The following is a 20,888-nucleotide window of genomic DNA, read 5'->3' on the forward strand; positions in this document are numbered from 1 at the left end:
GTGCAAGTTTTGAGTGTGTGTGGGTGTTGGCTTTGCTTTCTAAACTTGGGCCCCATCAGATGGGGTCCCATAAGTTGGTGGGAGTTAGGATTTTAAGCCTAACCCCTTCTTTAATACTTGGGCCACTCGGCAAGGAACTATAAGCTGGTGATAACTTCTTCTTCTTCTTCTACTTTCGCTAGGGTGGGTTTAGGCCCCTCAGCCAAGATCTGCAAGTTGGCTAGGGTTAGGCTCGAAGAGTCGTAACCCGCTGAGTCTTCAGTGACTTGACACATCAGCAAGTTGACTAGGGTTAGGATCGAAGAGTCCTAACCCACTGGTTCTTTAGTGACTTGACACGTCAGCAATTTGTGACACCCCCCTCCTTGAAAGAAGAGTAATCGTAGCGATTACATTATATCTACAAAACAATTGAAGTTAGCTCAAAAATATCGGAGGGTCAATCCCAAGGGTCATTCAGTTTTTCTCATTCCATATCGGAGCTCTTGATATTCCAGCGTAGAGAGATTATCCATCACACCTATGTTAGACTTACACCACTCTGTTGCTTCACACGTCTATGGCATACCTATACGGCTAGTATGTCTCCGGGCTGGCCACCTATAGTCTAGGTTGTACCTGGTCCGGCCGCCCACTTTGTCCGAGCGCCCTCGTATAAATCATTTTTCTGTTGAGTCGTGGAGATTTTAATCAGGCCTTTCCCTACCTCTCCTCGGGCACCTATTTATCGGGGCAGGGGGGGGGTACCCACTTCCATCATATACTGATTGTACAGAGCGTCTTCTGCTCATGGTAGTCATGGGGGGCTGATCCCCCCTCTTCCTACACATAGCGTTTTGATGCCTACTCTCTCTCTCTCTCTCTCTCTCTCTCTCTCTCTCTCTCTCTCTCTCTCTCTCTCTCTCTCTCTTGCTGACATCCTAACACAACCAGATCGCATCCCTCCACCAATCATAAAACCAACAGGATGGGAATCTTACCTGCTACAAGAAATGAAGAAACTTCAGAATGAACTCAATCTTGTCAAACAAGAGCTACAGAAGAAAGAGGAACACATAGCAGACCTTCAAACAAAAGTACAAGAATTGACAACAAAGCAAACAGCAATGGAAGAATTCCCACCAAAGGTTGAAGAAGACCAATCTACAGCTAAGGTAACACCACAAAGCTTTTCTGATGAAGTTTTATCTGTTATTAAAGAAAGAGAGAGAGTACAGAGCATAGAAAGACATATTCGAATTGGAGGTCTTCCCGATGGGTGGGACACGCAAAGGCATGAAGATGAACAAAATGAATCTGAATACACTGTAGAGACAGATACACTGACTAAACGATTGTCTCGGGTGGTCCCCTTCATCGATTTGGGAGAGCCAATGCATGTGGAAGTAAAAGGGAAACAGGCAAACGTTTTCTACTATGATCTGAAAGAAAAGATAACAGTCATGAAGCAGACAAGGTCATTAAAAGGTACATCCGTTTGGATATCAGATGAGCTAACACCTACCCAACTAAAGAACAGATCAGCAGAACTAGAAAAAGTAAGAGAAGCAAGGAAAAAGGGGAAGTGGGCAGTCTATAGAGGAGGAAGAGCCATCATTAGAGACTTTGTCAACAAATCACCTCAAGCACAGGAGACTAAAGAAACCTGATTGCACATCTTTCTTTTCTTTATATGTAGAAAGCATGGGTAATACATGTTGTCATGGTAAGCTCATGACCATGGAGCTCTGAGCTACTGAGGTAGTTTTATTTTATTTTCATTTTGCTATGATGGCAGACAATGTAACCAAAGATGTATTATGATCTTTCCTATAGGTCAGCTTTGGCCTCGACAAGACGTTAATATATCTTTCTTTCTTTCTTTCTTTTCTTTCTCTCTCTCTCTCTCTCTCTCTCTCTCTCTCTCTCTCTCTCTCTCACACACACACACACACACACACACGGCACTCACACATAATATCAGAGCTTCAAGCTCTTCATGATCTGGGGCGCTACATCTCCACATCAGGTACTCCTCCCAAGAAGCTAGCGCTAGCACTTCTGCAACTTTTCATCGTGAAACTTGCAAATTTTCAGTCTAACGTTTTTCAGCTTAGCAGCGATTTTGGGAACCTGCAGCGTTTTTGCAGATTTGACAAGCTTTTCACCTTTTGCCATCTGTGAACTGTTTTCCCCTCTCTTGGTGCCCCCTCCCTGTAGAAAAACACATCACCCAGCTTCAGATCAGCCCTGCATTTTCCAAGGCCAGATCTGCATTTTTCAGGCAGCCTTGTGTTTTTGCCTTGCTGTTGCGTTTTCAGCAAAACGCTGAGCATTGGCATCAAAGGGAGTCTCCAGATCTTGCCTTCCACACCGGCTCGGCATCCGGTTCCTTACCGGTCCTGTTCCTCTTCAGATCATCAGATTTCAGCTACCTACTAACTGTTGTTTTCTCTGTTTTCAGTCCACCTGGGATTGCTACATTGATTACCCGCCCTCCCTACACCCTCTGCACCACTCCGGACCATGCCGGGACCGTACAAGCACGCTGAAAATTGCTGGACAGCAGCGTTTTCATCACCTCGCAGTTGCGTTTTTGGGTGGACAGTAGCATCTTGGCTTGCATTTTTTACAAAGGATGAAGTTATGTCACAAACTGGGTGACGTGGCAGGTCCCCCGGACACACCTGATGGGCACAACCCCATGAAATGCACCGACAGGCTGACGTGGCAAGCCGTACGGACCTCCGCAATTTCCGTTGACATGCTGACGTGGCAATGTAAGGATTTTCAGAAATTACGCTACTGCTTTTGGCTGGCTGAATTAGCGCTGAAAGCTTTTGGAACAGTTTGCTTTATTCTTTTGAAACCTTTTGGCTTTTGAGTTTTAAAAGATTTTTGGGGCTCTGCTTTTGGGGCATCTCTTATAAGAATAAATAAGTCTTTTGAGCCTCATTACTAAGAGCATATGGACGTACAGTCTGAGTGTGAGTTCCCACAGACTCTCTTGTACTTTGCACACAGATTAATATGAAAAGAAATACCGAAAGGGGCGCCAGTCTTTGGGGCCAATACCTCTTGGCACGGAACTACGCCGGGCCGTGTCGTCTTTTGTGTAATGTTTTAAAGTGAATCTCTATTGTGTCGCGGTAGAATCTAGACTTGGGGTGTTCAAGTTTGTTACAGTGGTATTAAAGCACGGCCAATTTCTCTTCTACCGGGAAATCCGATCTTTTTCTTGCGACACGTATGGATTCCAAGAAGAATCAGTCGACTTCTTCTGCATCTGTTAATGTGGGAGGAGATCATAAAGAAGATTCAAATGAATTAACAGAGGAAGAGTACAGGCCACCTCAGCCTACTGACAACAGGTGACGAGTGCACAAAGCAGATGATTAAATTTGCGAAGCCTCCGTCTCAACAATCCATTGCAAAAGTGCACACCCAGTGGCAGAAAGCCACAAAACCACCCATCAAACCGGCAATCAAGAAACCTCCTTCTCCAAGGATGTTTACAGAACTAGAATTACAGGAGGTGGTTCAGACACAGATCAGTCAGCTTTTGGACGCGAACAGTCAATCCAAAAAGCAAGTGAAAAAGCGCAAGAAGGGAACTGACTACACTGGCTATTTGGGCCGTCAATCTTCTTTTGCATCTGCAAGAAAGCAGAAGAAGCGTGTACGATTTGAAGGACTACCAAGTTCTTCTTCTTCTTCTGACAACTCTTCTAGCTCTTTTGACTCGAGCGAGGAGGACAAAAAAGGCAAAAAGCAAAATTTCGGAAAGGGCAAGAAAAAGACATAGAAACCCAGATTTCGCCTAGTTTTTGTCAGTTCTACAGAGGAGTCATCGACTCCGATGACCATATGTTTTATGCAAAGAAGAAACATTTTTACCGCAAAAGGCTCTTTATATCTTCTTGGCTGACCCGGGAGTACGAACGGGATATACGAACCGCTTGGAAACATCTTCGGATGACCAAGGGAGATTCTTTGGACGCTTATTGCAAGAGATTTTGGGACTCTTTTCTACCAACCTCTTCATTTAAGGTCTCTTTCAAGGAACAGATTGAGCAGTTTTGTTGTAGACTTCCCAGAGCGATACTAGATTACTGCCTTGAACAAAAGTCAAAATCTATTCAAGAATTAATGGGTCATGCGAAACGGGGTTTCTCAATACATTCGGGAAATTTGACTTACCACACTAATGAGATTCTGACTCAGAGAACCCGACAAACCTCAAACAATGAAAGTAGAAAGAAAAAGAGTTCCTAAGAAAAGAAGGATAAGGATACACGACCCCGGCTCACTCTTCGAGAGAGGGCCAATTACATCAGAGAGGAGTGTTTTGGTTGTAGGGAACATGGGCACACCTCCGCAAAGTGCCCCAAAAAGGCACAGCAAGTGTCACAAGACGGGCACCACGTGCCAATAGAAAAGAACAGACTGAACAGACTTTTAGCACTTCAATAACAATTGAACTGAGAGAGAGAGAGAGAGAGAGAGAGAGAGAGAGTGTGTGTAAGGTGCAGCGGAATGAATGTTTGAACTTTGCTCAAGATGAGTGCTCCGAATTGTGCTCAAGGTTCCTTTTATTTATGGAAGGGAGAGCCTTCCGTTCCTTTAGTGAGAGAGTACAATGGACACAAACAAAGTGAATGGACAGTGTGAATGGAAGTGCATGAGACTGAGAGATAGAGAGAGAAGAATACGACACCAGAATGTTGTCAAACCCTCCTCCGAAGGCCCCACTCTCTATGGCGAGAGCGGTCTACTTATGATTACACAAATCTCTACATTGCTTGGACTTGCCGATGATGTCGACGACGATGAGGACGACGACGAGACGGGCTGAAATCTGGAAACTCTAAGGGCTGAAATCTGCAAATTCTTATCTGCTGAATTCTGACTCTATGTCGGTGACGACAGCGATGACGACGATGCACTAAAAACGCAGATGCTGAAATCTGCATTTTCCGGGCTGAAACTTTAAACCTGGCGGAAACTGACCGTGCGGCGAGGAACTGCTACAGGAAGGTGAGATCTGCGAGGTTCGGGACTTGATTTGCGTTGTCTAAGGGCTGAAAACTGAAAACGCTGATGCTTCTTGGTGTTCCGTCGCGGTAAATCTGCAAAACGCTAGGGCTGATCTGCAAATCAAAAAAGCTAGGGCTGAAAATGGTTCTGCTGTCGCCGGATGTTCTGCAAATGCAAACCGCTAGGCTGATCTGCTTCTTGCTATCGCCAGGAATTTGCAAGATCCAAAAACGCTAGCTGATATGGTCCAAAACGCTAGGTTGATGTTGTGGAGCAAAAACGCTAGGCCTCTTGGGCGTTCTACTGAGAAGTTGCCTGTTGAGCGTGTGCTCCTGCTGCCTCTTCTGCCAGAAAGTGCTAGCTCCGGTTTGCTTATATACAAACTTACTCAATTTGCCCTACCTACTTTCCAACAAAAGTCACATAAAAATAATAACTGAAAAATGTCAAAAATAGGGAAAATAGGCCTATGCACTGTAAAAATGCTATTGATGGGATCTGACTGGAATCTGATGGTCATGCTGTGTGCAACCAGAGGATATGCACCTAATCTAAGTGTCTTGACATGCACGGTCTGCGAACAGACTCACAAAAGTGCCAGATCACTTCCTATTCTAGACTGACTTGACTGAACTAAACCCTAATCATGCTGTAGCTTGTCCACGGACACATAGGGTTGGATGTGTCACGTGACAGAGAGAGAGAGAGAGAGAGAGAGAGAGAGAGAGAGAGAGAGACCACACGCTACACGGAGTGGCGGAATTCCACCCAACAGAGTATTGGCACCAAACCTTGGTGCCCCTTTCGATATTTCTTTATATTGCATCAACACAGTACAAGTCGGTACTCCAGACTCTACACCTTCTCCAGGAAGCATGTTAGAGAATGAGCCCATGGCCTCATATTTAAAGGCCCTAGGCCCCAAAAGCAGTTTTACATGAAAAGCCTTCAAACTCAAAAGCATCTGGTCCAAAAGCAATGCCTAAAAGCTGCCAACGTAATTTACGAAAATCCGTACAACCTGCCACGTCAGCATGTCAACGCAAAACACGGAAATCCGTATGGCCTGCCACGTCAGCATTGTCAACGTGATTTTTGGAGCGTCTATATTGTTGCCACGTCATCAGCTGCGCGTGTGTGGGTGGGTGGGTCCTACTTTATTTTAATTCCTTTATGTCACTGGGGCCCCATCGGACAAAGTCCCCTTAAGTTGGTAGGACTTCTTCTTCTGTTACTTGTTCTTCTTAGGGTTTAGGCCCCTCGGCCAGGATCTGCAAGTTGGCTCCATTCTTCAGTGCTTTGACATGTGAGCAGTTTGTGACATCCCCTCTTCTTGAAAGAAAGTAATCGTCCGCAATTACAGCATATCTGCAAAACAACTCAAGTTAGCTCAAAAAATTTCGAGGGACAATCTGAGGGACAATCTGAGGAACAATCAGTTTGCTATTTTTTTTGTTAGGGAGTTGGCTTCTCCTTTCGGCTCTTTCAATCAAGGAGTTCGTTTCTCCTTTCATCCACTTTGGAACTCTTGATATGCTGGCATAGTAAAATTAGACATCACACCCAGACCGCACTGATCTTCCACGGGTGTCTTGATGCACTAGAATTACATACCCAGGCAATCTCATCCAATTAGGAATATTCAGTGGTTGGCACATCACAATGCAACACAAATGCTCACATATGCATGTTACAAGACATAGAAACATAAAGTCGCCGATGAACATTCTCCCACATAACCTGACAAGGTTCGGGCCAGGAGATATTCAACGACTCCCTCATCACTCCTCCCGCATAACCTAAAAAGGTCCGGGCCGGGAGATATCAGGCCTTTTACAGCCAAACGCCCCCCAGACCTCAGCCTGCGTCGTTTGGAGGTGCTGAGAATAACCACTACTCAGACTTCTAAATACTCCTCCCGCATAACCGTCCAGGTCCGGGCCGAGAGTCACAAGAACAATTATGTTACAAGCATACAACCAAACGGTCCCCAGGCATCGGCGTGCGTCGTTCGGAGGTTTTCTAGCATACAACGGAACGCCTCCCCAGACCTTGGCCTGCGTCGTTCCGAGGTTTTCAAACATACAACGAAACGCTCCCCAAGCGTCGGCCTGCGTCGTTCCGCGGCTCAGATAATACCAAAACAATATTTCTCACTTCTCCACCCGGGAGTAAAATCACCAATCAATGAAACCAGTATTAAAACCAGAGTCAAACATTTCAAATCGGCACCAAAACAGGTTCAAAACAGATACCATCCATTTCAAACAAATTTCAAACAAGATCACCAAACAAGTTCTCAAACAGATTTCAAACTTAAATAGAAATCTTGACATCAACGGAGCTCGAAAAATCGACTGACTTTCCATTCTGAAACCTGCACCAAAAATTAGGGTTAGGTTCCTTTCATAAAGTCGTAGCCGACCACAACATGGTCCATCAGCTCTTGGACAGGTAGTGTTCCTCTGGCGGCGATGGTAGTCCCAAGCCATAGCAATCACAACGGACCTCCAAGGTCATCAGCTCGTGAAGAGACATCTATTGAGAGATGTCGAGGAATTTCAAGTTATAATCTGCTAGGGTTTCCATGGCAAGGATTTCAGGATACCCCACTCTGCCAGAAGTTGCACTCCGCAGGAAGATGTCAGAAACCATACCACTTCGGGCAAAAATTTTCTTGAAAGCTTGGCAGGTCCTTGGAGTGTGCGGCTTGGTAGTTATAGACATCAACATTTGCATGGCACTGCTTTTGAGAAAAATAGTGACTCGAAACAAATCTTGGATCCTTCTTTTGCAAGTGATCTTTTAGGCTTATGCCCTGTAAGACACGAGCCGTGAAGACGGGAGCACGCCCGATGCGCGATGAAGTAAGGGTGGGAGTGGCTAATAAGTCCGGGGTCGGAGCACGACGAAGCTAAAATTTCCAATGAACTTTGGAAGGGCGATCTTGCTCTGTCTGTTCTTTGGTAGGACCGGCATGCTTTCAGAAAAGCACACGCCTGATGCTCTAATACCACTGTCACAAGACGGGCACCACGTGCCAATAGAAAAGAATAGGCTGAACACACTTTGAACACTTCAATAACAACTGAACTGAGAGAGAGAGAGAGAGAGAGAGAGAGAGAGAGAGAGAGACGACACACACACGGAGTGGCGAAATTCCACCCCAGAGAGTATTGGCCCCAAACCTTGGCGCCCCTTTCGGTATTTCTTTATATTGCATCAACAAAGTACAAGCCGGTACTCCAGACTCTGCACCTTCTCCAGGAAGCATGCCAGAGAATGAGCCCACGGCCTCATATTTAAAGGCCCTAGGCCCCAATAGCAGTTTTACATGAAAAGCCTTCAAACTCAAAAGCATCTGGTCCAAAAGCAATGCCTAAAAGCTGCCAGCATAATTTACAAAAATCCATACAGCCTGCCACGTCAGAATGTCAGTGCAAAATGCAGAAATCCGTACGGCCTGCCATGTCAGCACTATCAGTGTGATTCCCGGAGCGTCCATATTGCTGCCACGTCATCAGTTGCGCGTGTGTGTGGGTGGGTCATGCTTTATTTTAATTCCTTTTTGTCACTGGGGCCCCATCGGACGGGATCCCCATAAGTTGGTAGGACTTCTTCTTCTGTTACTTGTTCTTCTTAGGGTTTAGACCCCTCGGCCAGGATCTGGAAGTTGGCTCCATTCTTCAGGGCTTTGACACATCAGTAGTTTGTGATAGCAAGAACAAACTAAAGACAGGCCAGAGAGTTCGAGAGCAGCAGAGGAACGTGGCAGAAAAGGCAAGATGAAAGCAGGACTGGTACCAGATTGCATGGGTACTGACCCAAGCCCGATTGATGAAGTTACAGAACTTTGCCAAGCTTGGGGCAAAGTGAAAGATCAAGAAGCACTAATTTTCTTTAATGGAGGAGCCAAGGTCAACTTTATTTCACCTGAAGTGGCAGTGCGGTTCGAGATTACACTCGACAAGATGGGACCACCAGCAGAGGCAGTTCTAGCGCACTCGGACGGGACATAGCCATTACCTGTCATTGGCAAACGTCGATTGCATTGTCAGGGGTATTTGGAGCACGAGGACTTTTACATAATGCCCTTGGAAGGTTGTGACGTCCTCCTAGAGTCCCTTGGTACCATAAGAACAACGGCGTGGTCGATTATCGGGCAAAGAAAGCAACGTTGACGAATGAAAAGGGCCGAAAAATTGTACTTGATGTAAAACTGAAGGGCGAGTATGTCCCTATTGTATCAGCTTCAGCCATTTCTAAATTAATGAAATCCAGTCTCTGTTTACTCGATCTACTTGAAAGAGTTAAATGATGAACACAGAACGAACATGTCTGAACTTGATAGAGAACGCCAAGATTTTTCCCACACGTGCCGATTGCTTCTCTGAGGGCCTGCCAGGCGAGTTACCCCCATCAAGACCTGAGGATCACACCATTGATCTAATTCCTAGAAGCACACTACCGAACCGGCCACCTTACCGTGCTAGCCGAGCCCAAAGTGAAGAGATAATGAACCAAGTGAAAGACCTTCTGGAAAAGGGTCTTATCCAGCCGAGTACTTCACCCTACTCCTCTCCTGTGTTGTTGGTATTAAAGAAAGACGGATCTTGGAGAATATGCATTGATTACAGAGCTCTGAATAAAATCACCACCAAGAACAGATTTTCGATTCCCACGATCGATGATATTTTTGACTGACTTCACGGATCCTCTTGTTTCAGCAAGATTGATTTGAAAAGGGGATATCATCAGATCCGAATTGCGCCAGAAGATGTCTATAAGACAGCCTTTCGGACGAGCTTTGATTTGTATGAATTTTTTAGGAAGCCTTTTGGCCTTACCAATGCTCCAGTAACTTTCAACCGAATGATGGCTAGGATTTTCCGAGAGTATCGATCTTTCGTTGGTTGGCACTTTCTTTGATGACATTATAGTCTTCTCCAAGGATGAAGCAGAACATGGACACCATATGCTACATGTCTTTTAGGCATTACGAGATCACAAGTTAGTTATCATCAATGCCAAAAAGAGTGAATTTTTCTTGCCGGAGATACGCTTTTTGGGACACATCATCTCAACAGCAAGAGTACAGATGGACCCGGCCAAGATTGAGACTATACATGATTGACCTGATTTGAAGAATGTTCATCAGGTTAGAAGCTTCTTGGGTTTGTGTTCTTATTACCGGCAGTTCATTCGAAAGTTTGCAGAGGTAGCTTCCCCTTTGCATACTCTGACACAGAAAGGAGTCCCTTTCTCGTGGGGACCCACAGAGGTGACTGCCTTTCAGACACTGAAAGAGAAATTGACTAGTGGACCAGTATTGACTTTGCCGGATTTGCAAAAGTCATTTGAAGTATATTGTGATGCTTATGGTCGTAGTTTGGGAGCGGTCTTAATGCAAGAAGGCCATGTAATTGCCTATGAAAGCCGATTGTTTTCAAGGCCAAAATTGACAGCACAAATTATGAGAAAGAGCTTTTGGCAGTGATCCATGCTCTTACTTAGTGGCGACATTACCTACTCAGAGCCGATTTTACGGTCTTCACTGATCATCAAAGTTTACGCTACTTGTCAAAGAAGCCGCTTTCGAAAAAGCAGATGCGGTGGGCTAACATCTTGTCACAATTTCACTTCCAGATTGTCCATGTTCAGGGACAGAAGAACTTGGTGGCGGATGCTTTGTCTCGGAAGCCGCTAATCTTGGCTATTTCTGCGATTCATCATAGAGGCTTTGAGAACATGGTTGATCAATACGCGGGATTTTTCATATGTATTCAATCGAATATAGAATGGGGAGGTAGTAGCGGGATATTCCATACGGGATGGCTACTTGATGAAGAAAACGATGTTGTGCGTTACACAGCCGTTGAGGAAAAAGGTTTTGACTGAGTGCCATTGTCCACCTTTTACGGGTCACCGCGGCATCGACACCACCTTGAGAGGTGTGGAGCGTTACTTGCCGAAAGGTCAAGTTTGACAAGCATAAAACACAGGGATTATTCTAGCCTTTACCCATTCCCACACGCCCCTGGGAAAGTATTGCAATGGATTTCACTTTTGATCTCCCAAAGACACAAAGTGGGCATGATGGCATTTAGACTGTCATCGACAGATTTAGCAAGCAAGCTCACTTCATTCTCGTGAAGAAAACAGTCGAGCCAGATCATTTAGGGAGACTGTTCATTGCACAGATTTTCAGACTACATGGAATGCCTGAGACAATAGTCTCTGACAGAGATCCCCGATTCACGTGTTTGTTTTGGAGGGCTATTTGGGAGAACATTGGTACACGATTGCAGTTCTCGTCATCATTCCACCCGCAGACAAATGGGTAATCTGAGATTGCAAATTCAATTGTTCTCGATTCATTGAAGTCTTACATTTCTGATCAGAAGACTCAATGGGAGAAAGATTTGCCTTTGGTGGAATTTGCCTACAGCAACACGGTTCACTCTTTGACGGGGAAGGCGCCATTTAAGATCATTGAAGGTGCTCCGAAGGTTCCACCCTTCCTTAGCACAAAAAGTAAAAATTTTGAAGCCGACCAGTACACGAGGAACTTGGACACTACATTTGCCAAGGTCCGGGAGGCTTTAGCGAAATCTCAAGAACGACACAGGAAGGCAGCAGATCGCGTCGCGATTTGAAATTAAAGGAAGACAACTAACTAGGTGCTCTTAAGTTTTGAGAAGACACGTCTAAGAAAGAAAAAGGGAAAGGAGCAGCTTTTTCCAAAGCTTGGCATGAGGTATTATGGCCCTTTCTAGATAAAAGAAAAGATAAATGATGTCTCCTTTAGACTGAAGCTGCTCAATACTTGGAAGATTCACAATGCTTTTCATGTGAGTCTATTGAAGCCTTTTAAAGGCGATGTGCCCGATGATGGGGAGCCAGATGAGCAACCCGAAGTGGAGGAAAGCAAGGAGATACTCGTTCCAAAACAGATATTGACACACAAAGACAGAAAGATAAAAGGTTCACACGAGATATGGCCATGCTCATGGCATATGGGATTCCGACATTCCCAGAGAAAACACCACCATCTTGGGTGGACAAACACTTACCACTTGACCTCGACATGTCAGATCACTTGCTTACACAGGAGCATCTACATGGACTAGGGAGAAGATCTTGGATCTCTTCTTTGATAGGTTCATTGCTTGGATCTACATACTGCAGTGGGACTTCAGTGTTTTGGACTCTCTTGGAGAGTTTACCCGCGAGATGCGGGAGATCAGGCATCATTACGCGACTACATCCAAAGTCACTCGGAGCTAGCTTGGATGGTAATGCAATTGCTCTTCTACACTTCTGATCATTTGGATTGCTACCTTCAAAGTTACTTACACTCACCTCAGTAACCTTACAGTACACTTATCCCTCGACCTGGGCAGTAGGCCATTCCCAGCTCATTCATATTGAGAGCCACACCGAGTTGCGGTTTGGTGGCGTTGTTGGCGCGGATTCTGTTTTGGTTGACACAGGACAAGTAGAAAACACCGCTGTAATGATTCAATCACGAGTAGACAACACCACTGTAATGATTCAATCTTGAGAGTCGAGGAAAGTCAAATCCTGTCATATTCCAAAGGTATCTCATCATGGGGGAGTCACTGTTGATGACTCCCCTCTCCACAAAGCACATTTCCTCTAGTAATGACCTTTCTCTCCACAATGTTGCAATGTCTCTGGGCTTTCAAGGATTCCTGCTCTGCATTAGTCTTCGAAGAATATGGCTCACTTCTTTTTCCTTTGTAATCTGCAAACAGGGCCTCAATTGAATCTTGATCAAACTTGGGATTTGAGGTCCTCCTCTTGGTCCAAAACCATCGGGACTAACCCCTTCCACGTAATAGTGTTCAATCATCCACTTGTAATCAATAAAGAATAGAAACTCAAGTAAGCTGGCAATGACTGGGACATCAAATAAATGACCATGTCCTCTGAGGCAATGTTCTTCCCCATCCAAATTATCTCCGGCCACAATGATTGCATCTTGTTGAGGTGAACCCTCATGGGAGTAGCTCGGGCTACATCCATGTTGATCAACTTAACTTGCAAAGCAACACACTTCATAGGGGTACATGCTCGGGAATAGACTCCAAATGATCCCAAATTTGCTTTGCACTCGTCATTGCCTTCACATGCTCCAAGATTTGTGGGGTACAATTCAAGATGATAAAGGACCACACTCGAGCATTGATACGCTCCTAGCATGCACCCTCCTCCTGTAGATGACTTCTCCACCTTCTCGATTACAAAGAAACAGAGATCATATGACTCAACTAGCACCATCATCATCATCATCCTTCAAGTACTATAAATAGTACCATCTAGCTGATGATCAGCCCAAAAAGTCGAAATGGGAAGGTATCTTCACAAGTTATCACACTTCTCCTTTTGATACCAATCTCAGTGCCCACGTAGCACCTGACGATAATTCAACACGACCACCATTTGAATCACCTTCCGACATGTTGACAGGAAGACTATGGTCGTGTAATTATTGGGGATTATTAAGACCTGGGAAATGCTCGCTGCTGCTGCTCGCACCCGCCCCCTCTCCCCCCCTTCGCCATCGCCCTCGCGCTGCTCTTCCACCCTATCCACCTCGCGCTGCCCCTCACGCTGCCCCCTGCCCCTCGCGCTGCCCCTGCTGCTGCCCGTTGCCCAGACAGCCCGCTGCTGCCCGCTGCCCAATTCAGCCCTCTCCCCTGCCGCTGCCCCCCTCGCGCTGCTGCCCGCTGCTGCTGCCCGCCCCCTCCCGCTGTCCGCCCCTCGCCTGCTTTTTACCGTTAGCCCTCTCCCTCTCCCTTCTTGCTTGACGGGCGTCGCCAGCACCATCGACGTGCTCGGTCGAGCAAGTCTCCCCCCTTCCGTCGACGATCCTCCGCTTCTTCTTCACAACAGTAGACACAGATGGCGGCCCATTGAGCCCACCATTCGACTTGCTCTCTCACCGACAGAGCAAGCGAGCCTAGCCGAAGAGGTAGAGCGCTTGCAGGCGACTTCTGTCATCTGCAAGATTCTCGGCACCAGACCTAGCAGAAGAGAGATGCGTGGCCTTCTCCAGGCCCGCCCGCCTTCTTGCAGAGGTGGGCAAGATCTTGGACGTCCAGATCCTCGGACAAGGCTACTATCAGATCGAGTTTGAGACCTCCGAGATGGCGTCCAAGACCATCGCCATGAGTCCCTTGACCATCCAAGCAGTTCGAGCCCACTTTCGACAGTGGAGACATGGTTTTGACCCTGCTTTAGATGTGTTGGTACAGGAGGCAGACATTCCCATCTCTATCTGCTTTCCTGGTTTGCGGAGGGAGTACCTACCACTTTTGTCCAGGATGGGCTCAGCGATTGGGACTGTCCTGGAAACACCTCGCACAGCAGCCTCCGTAGCTGCCAAGGCCGCCGGCATTCCCTCAGTTCGCGTTCTGGTTAGGGATACTCACACTCTCCCGAAGGTCATCCTCCTTCCTCGGGTGAGTGGGGGTTGGTTTAGACAGAGCGTGGAGTATTCGGGCCTCGCAAACCAGTGCTTCATTTGTCGACAGATGGGCCATCTTGCGAAGGCCTGTCCACGGAGGAGGCCCCGACCTACACCACAGACTCAGCACCAGCCTGCAAGGGCTGGTCAGCAGCCACACAGGCAGAGACACAGAGCACACAAGCAGAGCCACCCTCCGAGCCTGGGGCTCCAACGGATGAGGGATGGCAGCAGGTTCGTGGTCGACGTTGGCAGGGACCATAGCGACAGCCTGGCACACAGAGTGGTCCTCAGGTGCCTGCCCAGCAGCAGTGGGTTCCCACGGGGAACCAATTCGGTCCTCTTGAGCGGGATGAGGTCCCAGCTCCAGCCCCCACCTCAGCTTCACCCTCGACAGCCCTCCTCCCCCCGAGTTCCCCCCCTCCACATCAGCCTCCCCCCCCGTCTCCTGTTCCTGCCACCTCTCCCCCTCCTCCCTATACTTTTTCCGATCCCCCCCGCCCCTCTTCTCCCCCTCCTCCCCCTGCTCCTACTCCCCCCCCTCCCGCTCTAGTTCCACAATCGACTCAGGGGGCAGGGCCATCTCCGGCTGCTAGAAGATCTCTTGGCAGCACCTTTGCCACGAGTCGCTTGGCGAGAGAGGGACTGCGTTTCTTGCGACCCCCTCTACAGGTACAAACGTCTCCCTTTGCAGTAGTCCCTCGAGGGCTGACGAGCTTTGACATTCGGCGCCGATGCGACTTCTTTGCCTACGACTTTACACGCTTTCTCGGCGACTCCTCTTCAGACCTTGAGGCAGCGTGCTTCAGGGTTCATGTTTTGTTCCTTGCAGCCAGGGGGTTAGAAGCCTTGGACTCAGTAGTTGGCTTCTCTCTTCCCCTTTGCGGCAAGAACCAGACTGAGTGGACCTTCGACTCAGTGTTGGAGTGGCTGCATACACAGACCCTAGAGTTCTCTCATCACATGGGAGACCTAGGAGTTACAAACATGCTTTTTACTCTGTGGCCATTGGCCAAGTTTGCGGTGACTCCTCCAGATGCAACAAGATATACACATTATTGTTCACTTCTTTGTTGATACTCAGTGCTCGCCATGCTATGTATACATTCATGAGGACTCGTGGACAGAGGAGGTTGCTTTACGTTCGGCTCGGGCTACTTGGGCTTCAGCCAGACACTCTTTGCAGTCACACCTATCTAGAGGACGCTCGGATGCGGATTACTCCCCATCCAAGCCAGCCTCGAAGATGGCACGTTTAGCTGCTGCGGCAGCATCTGTTCTTTCTCACTCGCCATGAGGATCGTCTCATGGAATGTACAGGGACTAGGTGGGCCCAGTTTCAGTGTCAGAGGGGTCGATTGCATCAGGAGCTTCAGCGTTGCCTTGTGGGAGGAGAGATTGATCTTCTTATGCTACAGGAGCATCATCTATGTGAGAGCCGCATTAGACGATGTGGTCAGCTCTTGCGTGGATGATATGATACTTTTTGGTCAGCTGCTTTTGGACCTGGAGGCATCCAGGGTGGGGTATGTATGACTATTGCGAAGTCTCTACAGACAGCAAGCCATTGTGGACAGAGGGATTATTGTGCCAGGCAGGGCTCAGTGGATCACTATGCAGTTCAGGGTTGCCTTGTGGGCTTCCTGAACATATATGCGCCAAATGTGGCGAGTGCATGAGAAGATTTTTGGTCACAGATTGTTGAGTCTCTGCCGCAAGCAGAGTAGTGGTGCATTGGGGGTAACTTCAACATGTTGGAGGACCCTTCTGACAGGATTGGTGGTAGCCACGCTACTGTGCAGGGAGTGGAGCTGGCAGCTTGGGAGAGGTTTTGTATGACTCTGAGGGTTTCGGATATGTGGCAGCACTCTAGCTTTGTGAGGCCCCCAGACAGTCTGGCCTTCTCTCGTTCGGACCTGCAGAGTGGGAGGAGTGAATCTATCGCGGATAGATCGCTTCTCCTCTAGTGACTTTTTCTGTGACTTGGGTGGGACAGTTGGTATCCTGGCAGGGACTTCCTTCTCGGACCATGCACCAGTGATCCTCACAGTGACAGATAGGCAGAGGCGGGGGAGCACGATGCTACGCATCCTTGAGAGGGTCTTGCTAGACTCTGCACTCTGAGAGCGAGTGGAGGCTCTTTGGACAGAGAGCTTGGACACGCAAGATTCTCCTGCTAACAGAGTGGCTTCAGGACTAGCTCAACTTAGTCGTTTCTTTCTCCAGGAGTCCTTGACTCGCCTGACTGCAGCAAGAGAGGAGGAGCAGTGTCTCAAACGGGGCATTGCTTCCTTGCAAAGGATGGAGGAGCAGCATCCAAACAGTCCTTGGTTGGAGGAGCAGTTACAGCAGGCTCGCCAGGAGATTGTTAGCAAAGAGGAGCGGTGCCATGAGTTCGCTTTTCACCGACAGGCATCTCAGTGGACGCAAGTGGGTGACTGTCACAAAACGGGAGCGTACACGAGCACTTGAAAATCTGAAAATTAAAATACTTTGCAAATGTGAGAGAAGGGAGAAGATCGACACAGTATTGGGGACCAGAAGATGGGTTGGTCCCCCCCCCCGTTAAGAGTATTCTTTTATTCAGGGAGAATTCGTATACAAGCACGAGAACCCGAGGAAACCCCTCCGTTCTGTAATCTTAGACCCGAAGGTCGTGCTTTCCCGTAAAGAGCTTGGGCACAAGGCCGTTCCTTTCCGTAAGGGACTTAGGCGTGAAGTCGTACTTCCCGTGAAGGGCCTTCCCGTAAGACGGGAGATTCCTGCAAAACAAACCACACAAACACGCGACAACAATTCGTATGGCGAATCCACAATAGATACCTGTCGCTCTTGCGCGGGAAAAGCGACTTCCGTGCTTCGTAGTCTCGCGATCTCTTGCGGCAGAGTCTTCTCTTGCTGATGTTGGTACCTCCCGTGAGTGAGGGCATGTGGTGCTTTTATAGCTCCCTGGCCACGGCAAGAATAACTGCTCGCGTAGAGATCGCGGCCTTTTTTTTTTTTTTTTTTTTTTTTTTATAAATAGCGCTGTTCTACCCGAAATAGGGAGAGAGAATTCGCTGGCTGGTTTTGTTGCTTTATCTTCTAAGTGGCTGCCCACTTATTAAGTGGGCGGCCGGCATATTTTTAAAATTGGTCTGAACCTGCCCAAAAACTCAATAAAACCTTATAAGTTAAAACCAATGCATTTAACAACACTTCCCAGGCGTCCCTCATGCAACCACATGCACGAATGCAATGCAAACATAGATTCCTCGCGGGAAAGCGTCTGCCTTCCCACGATTGTTCCTGCTTTTCGCAAAAAGCTTCATTGAACCCATCTTTATTATTGTGCTTGCGTTCTTACGCGTATTTTCTTACTCAGTTCGGATTTCCTCCTTAGCCTACGGGATGCCCCCTTACTGATGCACCCGTCACCCATCATGTGACGCATCAGGGGCACTCGTAACCCGACCCTTTCCACCGAACTTACGGAAACTCCTTCGCGATGTTTACCGTCACCCATCAAATGACACATCAGAGTTGTCCGTTCTTGATGGCAGTTCCTGTAGCTACAATCTTTTAACAGTTCTTAGTGCACACAATACAATATCCTAAAAAAGAGATTAATCATTAAAAATAAGAAAATCCAATTAGCAACAGTGACAGAGTGACTGGTGCTTTCTTCGAGGCAGTGGGACCTCTGCATACGTATGCCAAGGTCAGTCAGTTGAGGAGGCCCGACGGGTCAGTTGCTTTTGAGCCAGAGGACATGCGTGCAGTTGCTACAGTGAGAGCGTCAGGATGCATGCATGGAGTAGGTGTGGGCACAGAGGCCTTGCATTCTGACTGAGGAGATGCGTCAAAGACTTGAGCTTCCACTTCAGCTTGAGGAGTTGCACAGGGCTCTTAGTGCACTCCCCCGTGGTAGCTGTCCAGGTGAGGATGGCTTGACTCCCAGTTTTTTCTTGGAGTATTGGGACTTGCTTGGCCCAGATCTCTGTAGTGCTTTCCAGTACATCTTGCACACAAGAGAGATACCTGACAGCATGAGTGAGGGTCTGATCTACCTCATTCCCAAGGAGGGTGGCTCCTTGGATGAGATTCGAAAGTGGCGCCCCATCACCATCCTCAACTCAGCCTACAAAATTCTTACCAAGGCTCTGAGTTTGAGGATCCAGCCACTTCTAGAGAGCCTTATACATGGGACTCAGACTGGTTTTGTCAAGGAGCGTAGTATCCTTTGACAACATCTTTACTTTTCGGGAGGCTTCTGTCCTAGCGAGGCCCCGTGGTGAGGATCTTGTGATTCTTCTTCTCGATTTTGAGAAGGCCTACGACAGAGTTGACTGGGACTTTCTGGAGGGCACACTACGTAGGATGGGCTTTTGAAATGCTTGGATCAGAGGGGTGTCAGCTTTGTACAAACGAGCACACAGTCAAGTACTTTTGTCAGGAGGTAGAGGCGATCGTTTCATGCTCACACGTTCGGTCAGACAGGGCTGCCCTCTTGCCCCCTTCCTCTTTCTGTTCTATGCTTAGGCGATGAGCAGGTTTTTGGTGTCCCAGCAAGTTGGTTTGCAGGGCTTAGCACTTCCTATTCAGAGAGATGAGCTACTAGACGTTGAGTTTGCTGACGACTCAACCTTGTACTTGGATGGCCAGGAGGCCAACCTTCACAAGTGTGAGCAAGCTCTTGAGACCTTCTGTTGTGCATCCAGCGCACTGATTAACTGGAGAAAGACAGTGGCTTTCTCGGTTGGTAGTGCTCCTGTGCCCGATTGGATGCCAGGTGAGGGTTTCAGGTGGATTCTCCCAGGGACTGCAGTTCGGTACTTGGGCTATCAGGTTGGTCTGGACTTGTCTCCCAAGCAACAGATTGCTCCCCTCCTCCTGTCTATCAGGAGGAAGTTGTTAGTGGCCAACCAGGTGTTGTTGGCAACTATGTGGTACATCACTTCTTGCTGGATCTTCTCGAGTTCTTGTATCAGCTAGGTAGAGAGGCTGATCAGGAACTTCCTTTGGTCACGACGTGACACTCAGATAGCCTGAGCCAAAGTGGCTTGGCAGGTCATCACTCTTCCTTGTCCACAGGGAGGGCTTGGGATCATTGACCCAACACAGCAGAGCAGAGCCCTTCTTGGGGAAGTTCATAGTCAGAGGACTTCTTCCAGGAGAGGAGCCCTGGAAGAAGTTCTTGCTACAGCGGCTTCGTCCTAGGGTGCCTCAGGCAGGAGGCCCCTCGCGACCTTTGACCAGATGGATCTTCACAGAGATGCGCAGAGTTGGTTTAAGCAGGAGACTGGAGGACCGCTTTGCTGTGAGTTTGCTTCGATCTTGGGAGCATTTGCGGCGAGGCCTGGAGCAGCCACAGCCTACTTGCACGGAGGAGCGCCTACGACAGCCCCTTAATTGGAACCCCATGGTTAGCACTCAGAGAGGCCACTTGGTTGGTAGTCGGCCTAATGTTTCCTGGGTCCCATGGCAGCGGGTCCAGCACGCACTTTAGGTGACTGGTTAGAGTTTTCAGGCTTGTCAGAGGAGTTGCACGGTTTCCAGCTACAGGCCATGAGAGGGGTGCAGAGCATGTGTCAGGACATCTCACAGGCAGTTCCGGCTGAGTGGCTCACACCTCTCGAGCCAGTAGCACCCAGGTGGATGGGATCATTCACACGACTGGAGGTTCTCATCTCAGTTCGGGCCTGCTCAGAGACTGTTCTCTCCCTTTTTTTCGAGTTACAGGGTGAGGGACGCTTACAGCGAGTTGCAGCAGAGGCCCCGCAGGTGGCAGAGTGCTATTTTCACAGGATCCGAGTGGTGGGCTTCTGTGGGAGGACTTGTGTCATCGATCCTGACCCAACAGCTCTTGAGACTAGACACTGGAGACTGTGGGCTTGGGAGTACTGTCCACTAGCACGAGTACAGTGGGATCTTGGAGAGTGGCTTTGGAGGGACCCTTTCTTTCTGCAGACCACCCAGGTGTCCCTTTCTTTCAGTACACTGTTCAACTGGGACGTCACATACTAGCAGCACAGAGAGAGGCTCGCCCCTCTGCAGCACCTCATTGGCAGGAGGAGGGTCTCACAACTGAGTTCTTGGTAGCCTTTTGGGAGAGGTTGTGGGACTCCAGACAGCCGAGGCGAGTCACCTTGTTTCAGTGGCTAGTCGCACACAGAGATACAGCAGTTGGGAGCTGGCTAGTGCATAGTGGTCTCTTGGTCGCATGTGCAGCTTGTGGCCATCTTGTAGAGAGACAGCGTCACTGTCTTTGGGACTGTCCTTTGGCACAGCAGGTGTGGCTTCGTGTTCTTCGGCTGATGCCTGCTCTTTCCACGGCTCGATAGTACAGTTGGGGAGCAGCTGCTTGGTCCACCCTCACAGGCCAGGCACTTCATTTTGA

At 48.2% G+C, this 20,888-nt stretch overlaps 2 protein-coding genes across 2 annotated transcripts in view; one reads left to right on the forward strand and one right to left on the reverse strand.

Moving 5' to 3' along the window:
* LOC147444852 (uncharacterized) overlaps positions 1–20,888 on the reverse strand; it is a 228,254-nt gene that overhangs the window by 203,179 nt on the left and 4,187 nt on the right. The gene's annotated exons all lie outside the window — the stretch shown is intronic.
* LOC147444856 (uncharacterized) lies at positions 909–2,345 on the forward strand (the record flags this gene model as incomplete). Its single annotated transcript, XM_086527657.1, has 1 exon — positions 909–2,345. A coding segment is annotated over one exon (741 nt), but the record flags the coding sequence as incomplete, so codon positions are not given.

The sequence above is a fragment of the Adiantum capillus-veneris genome, chromosome 13, assembly GCF_014529385.1.
Source record: "Adiantum capillus-veneris isolate H3 chromosome 13, ASM1452938v2, whole genome shotgun sequence".
Classification (NCBI taxonomy): Eukaryota; Viridiplantae; Streptophyta; class Polypodiopsida; order Polypodiales; family Pteridaceae; genus Adiantum; species Adiantum capillus-veneris.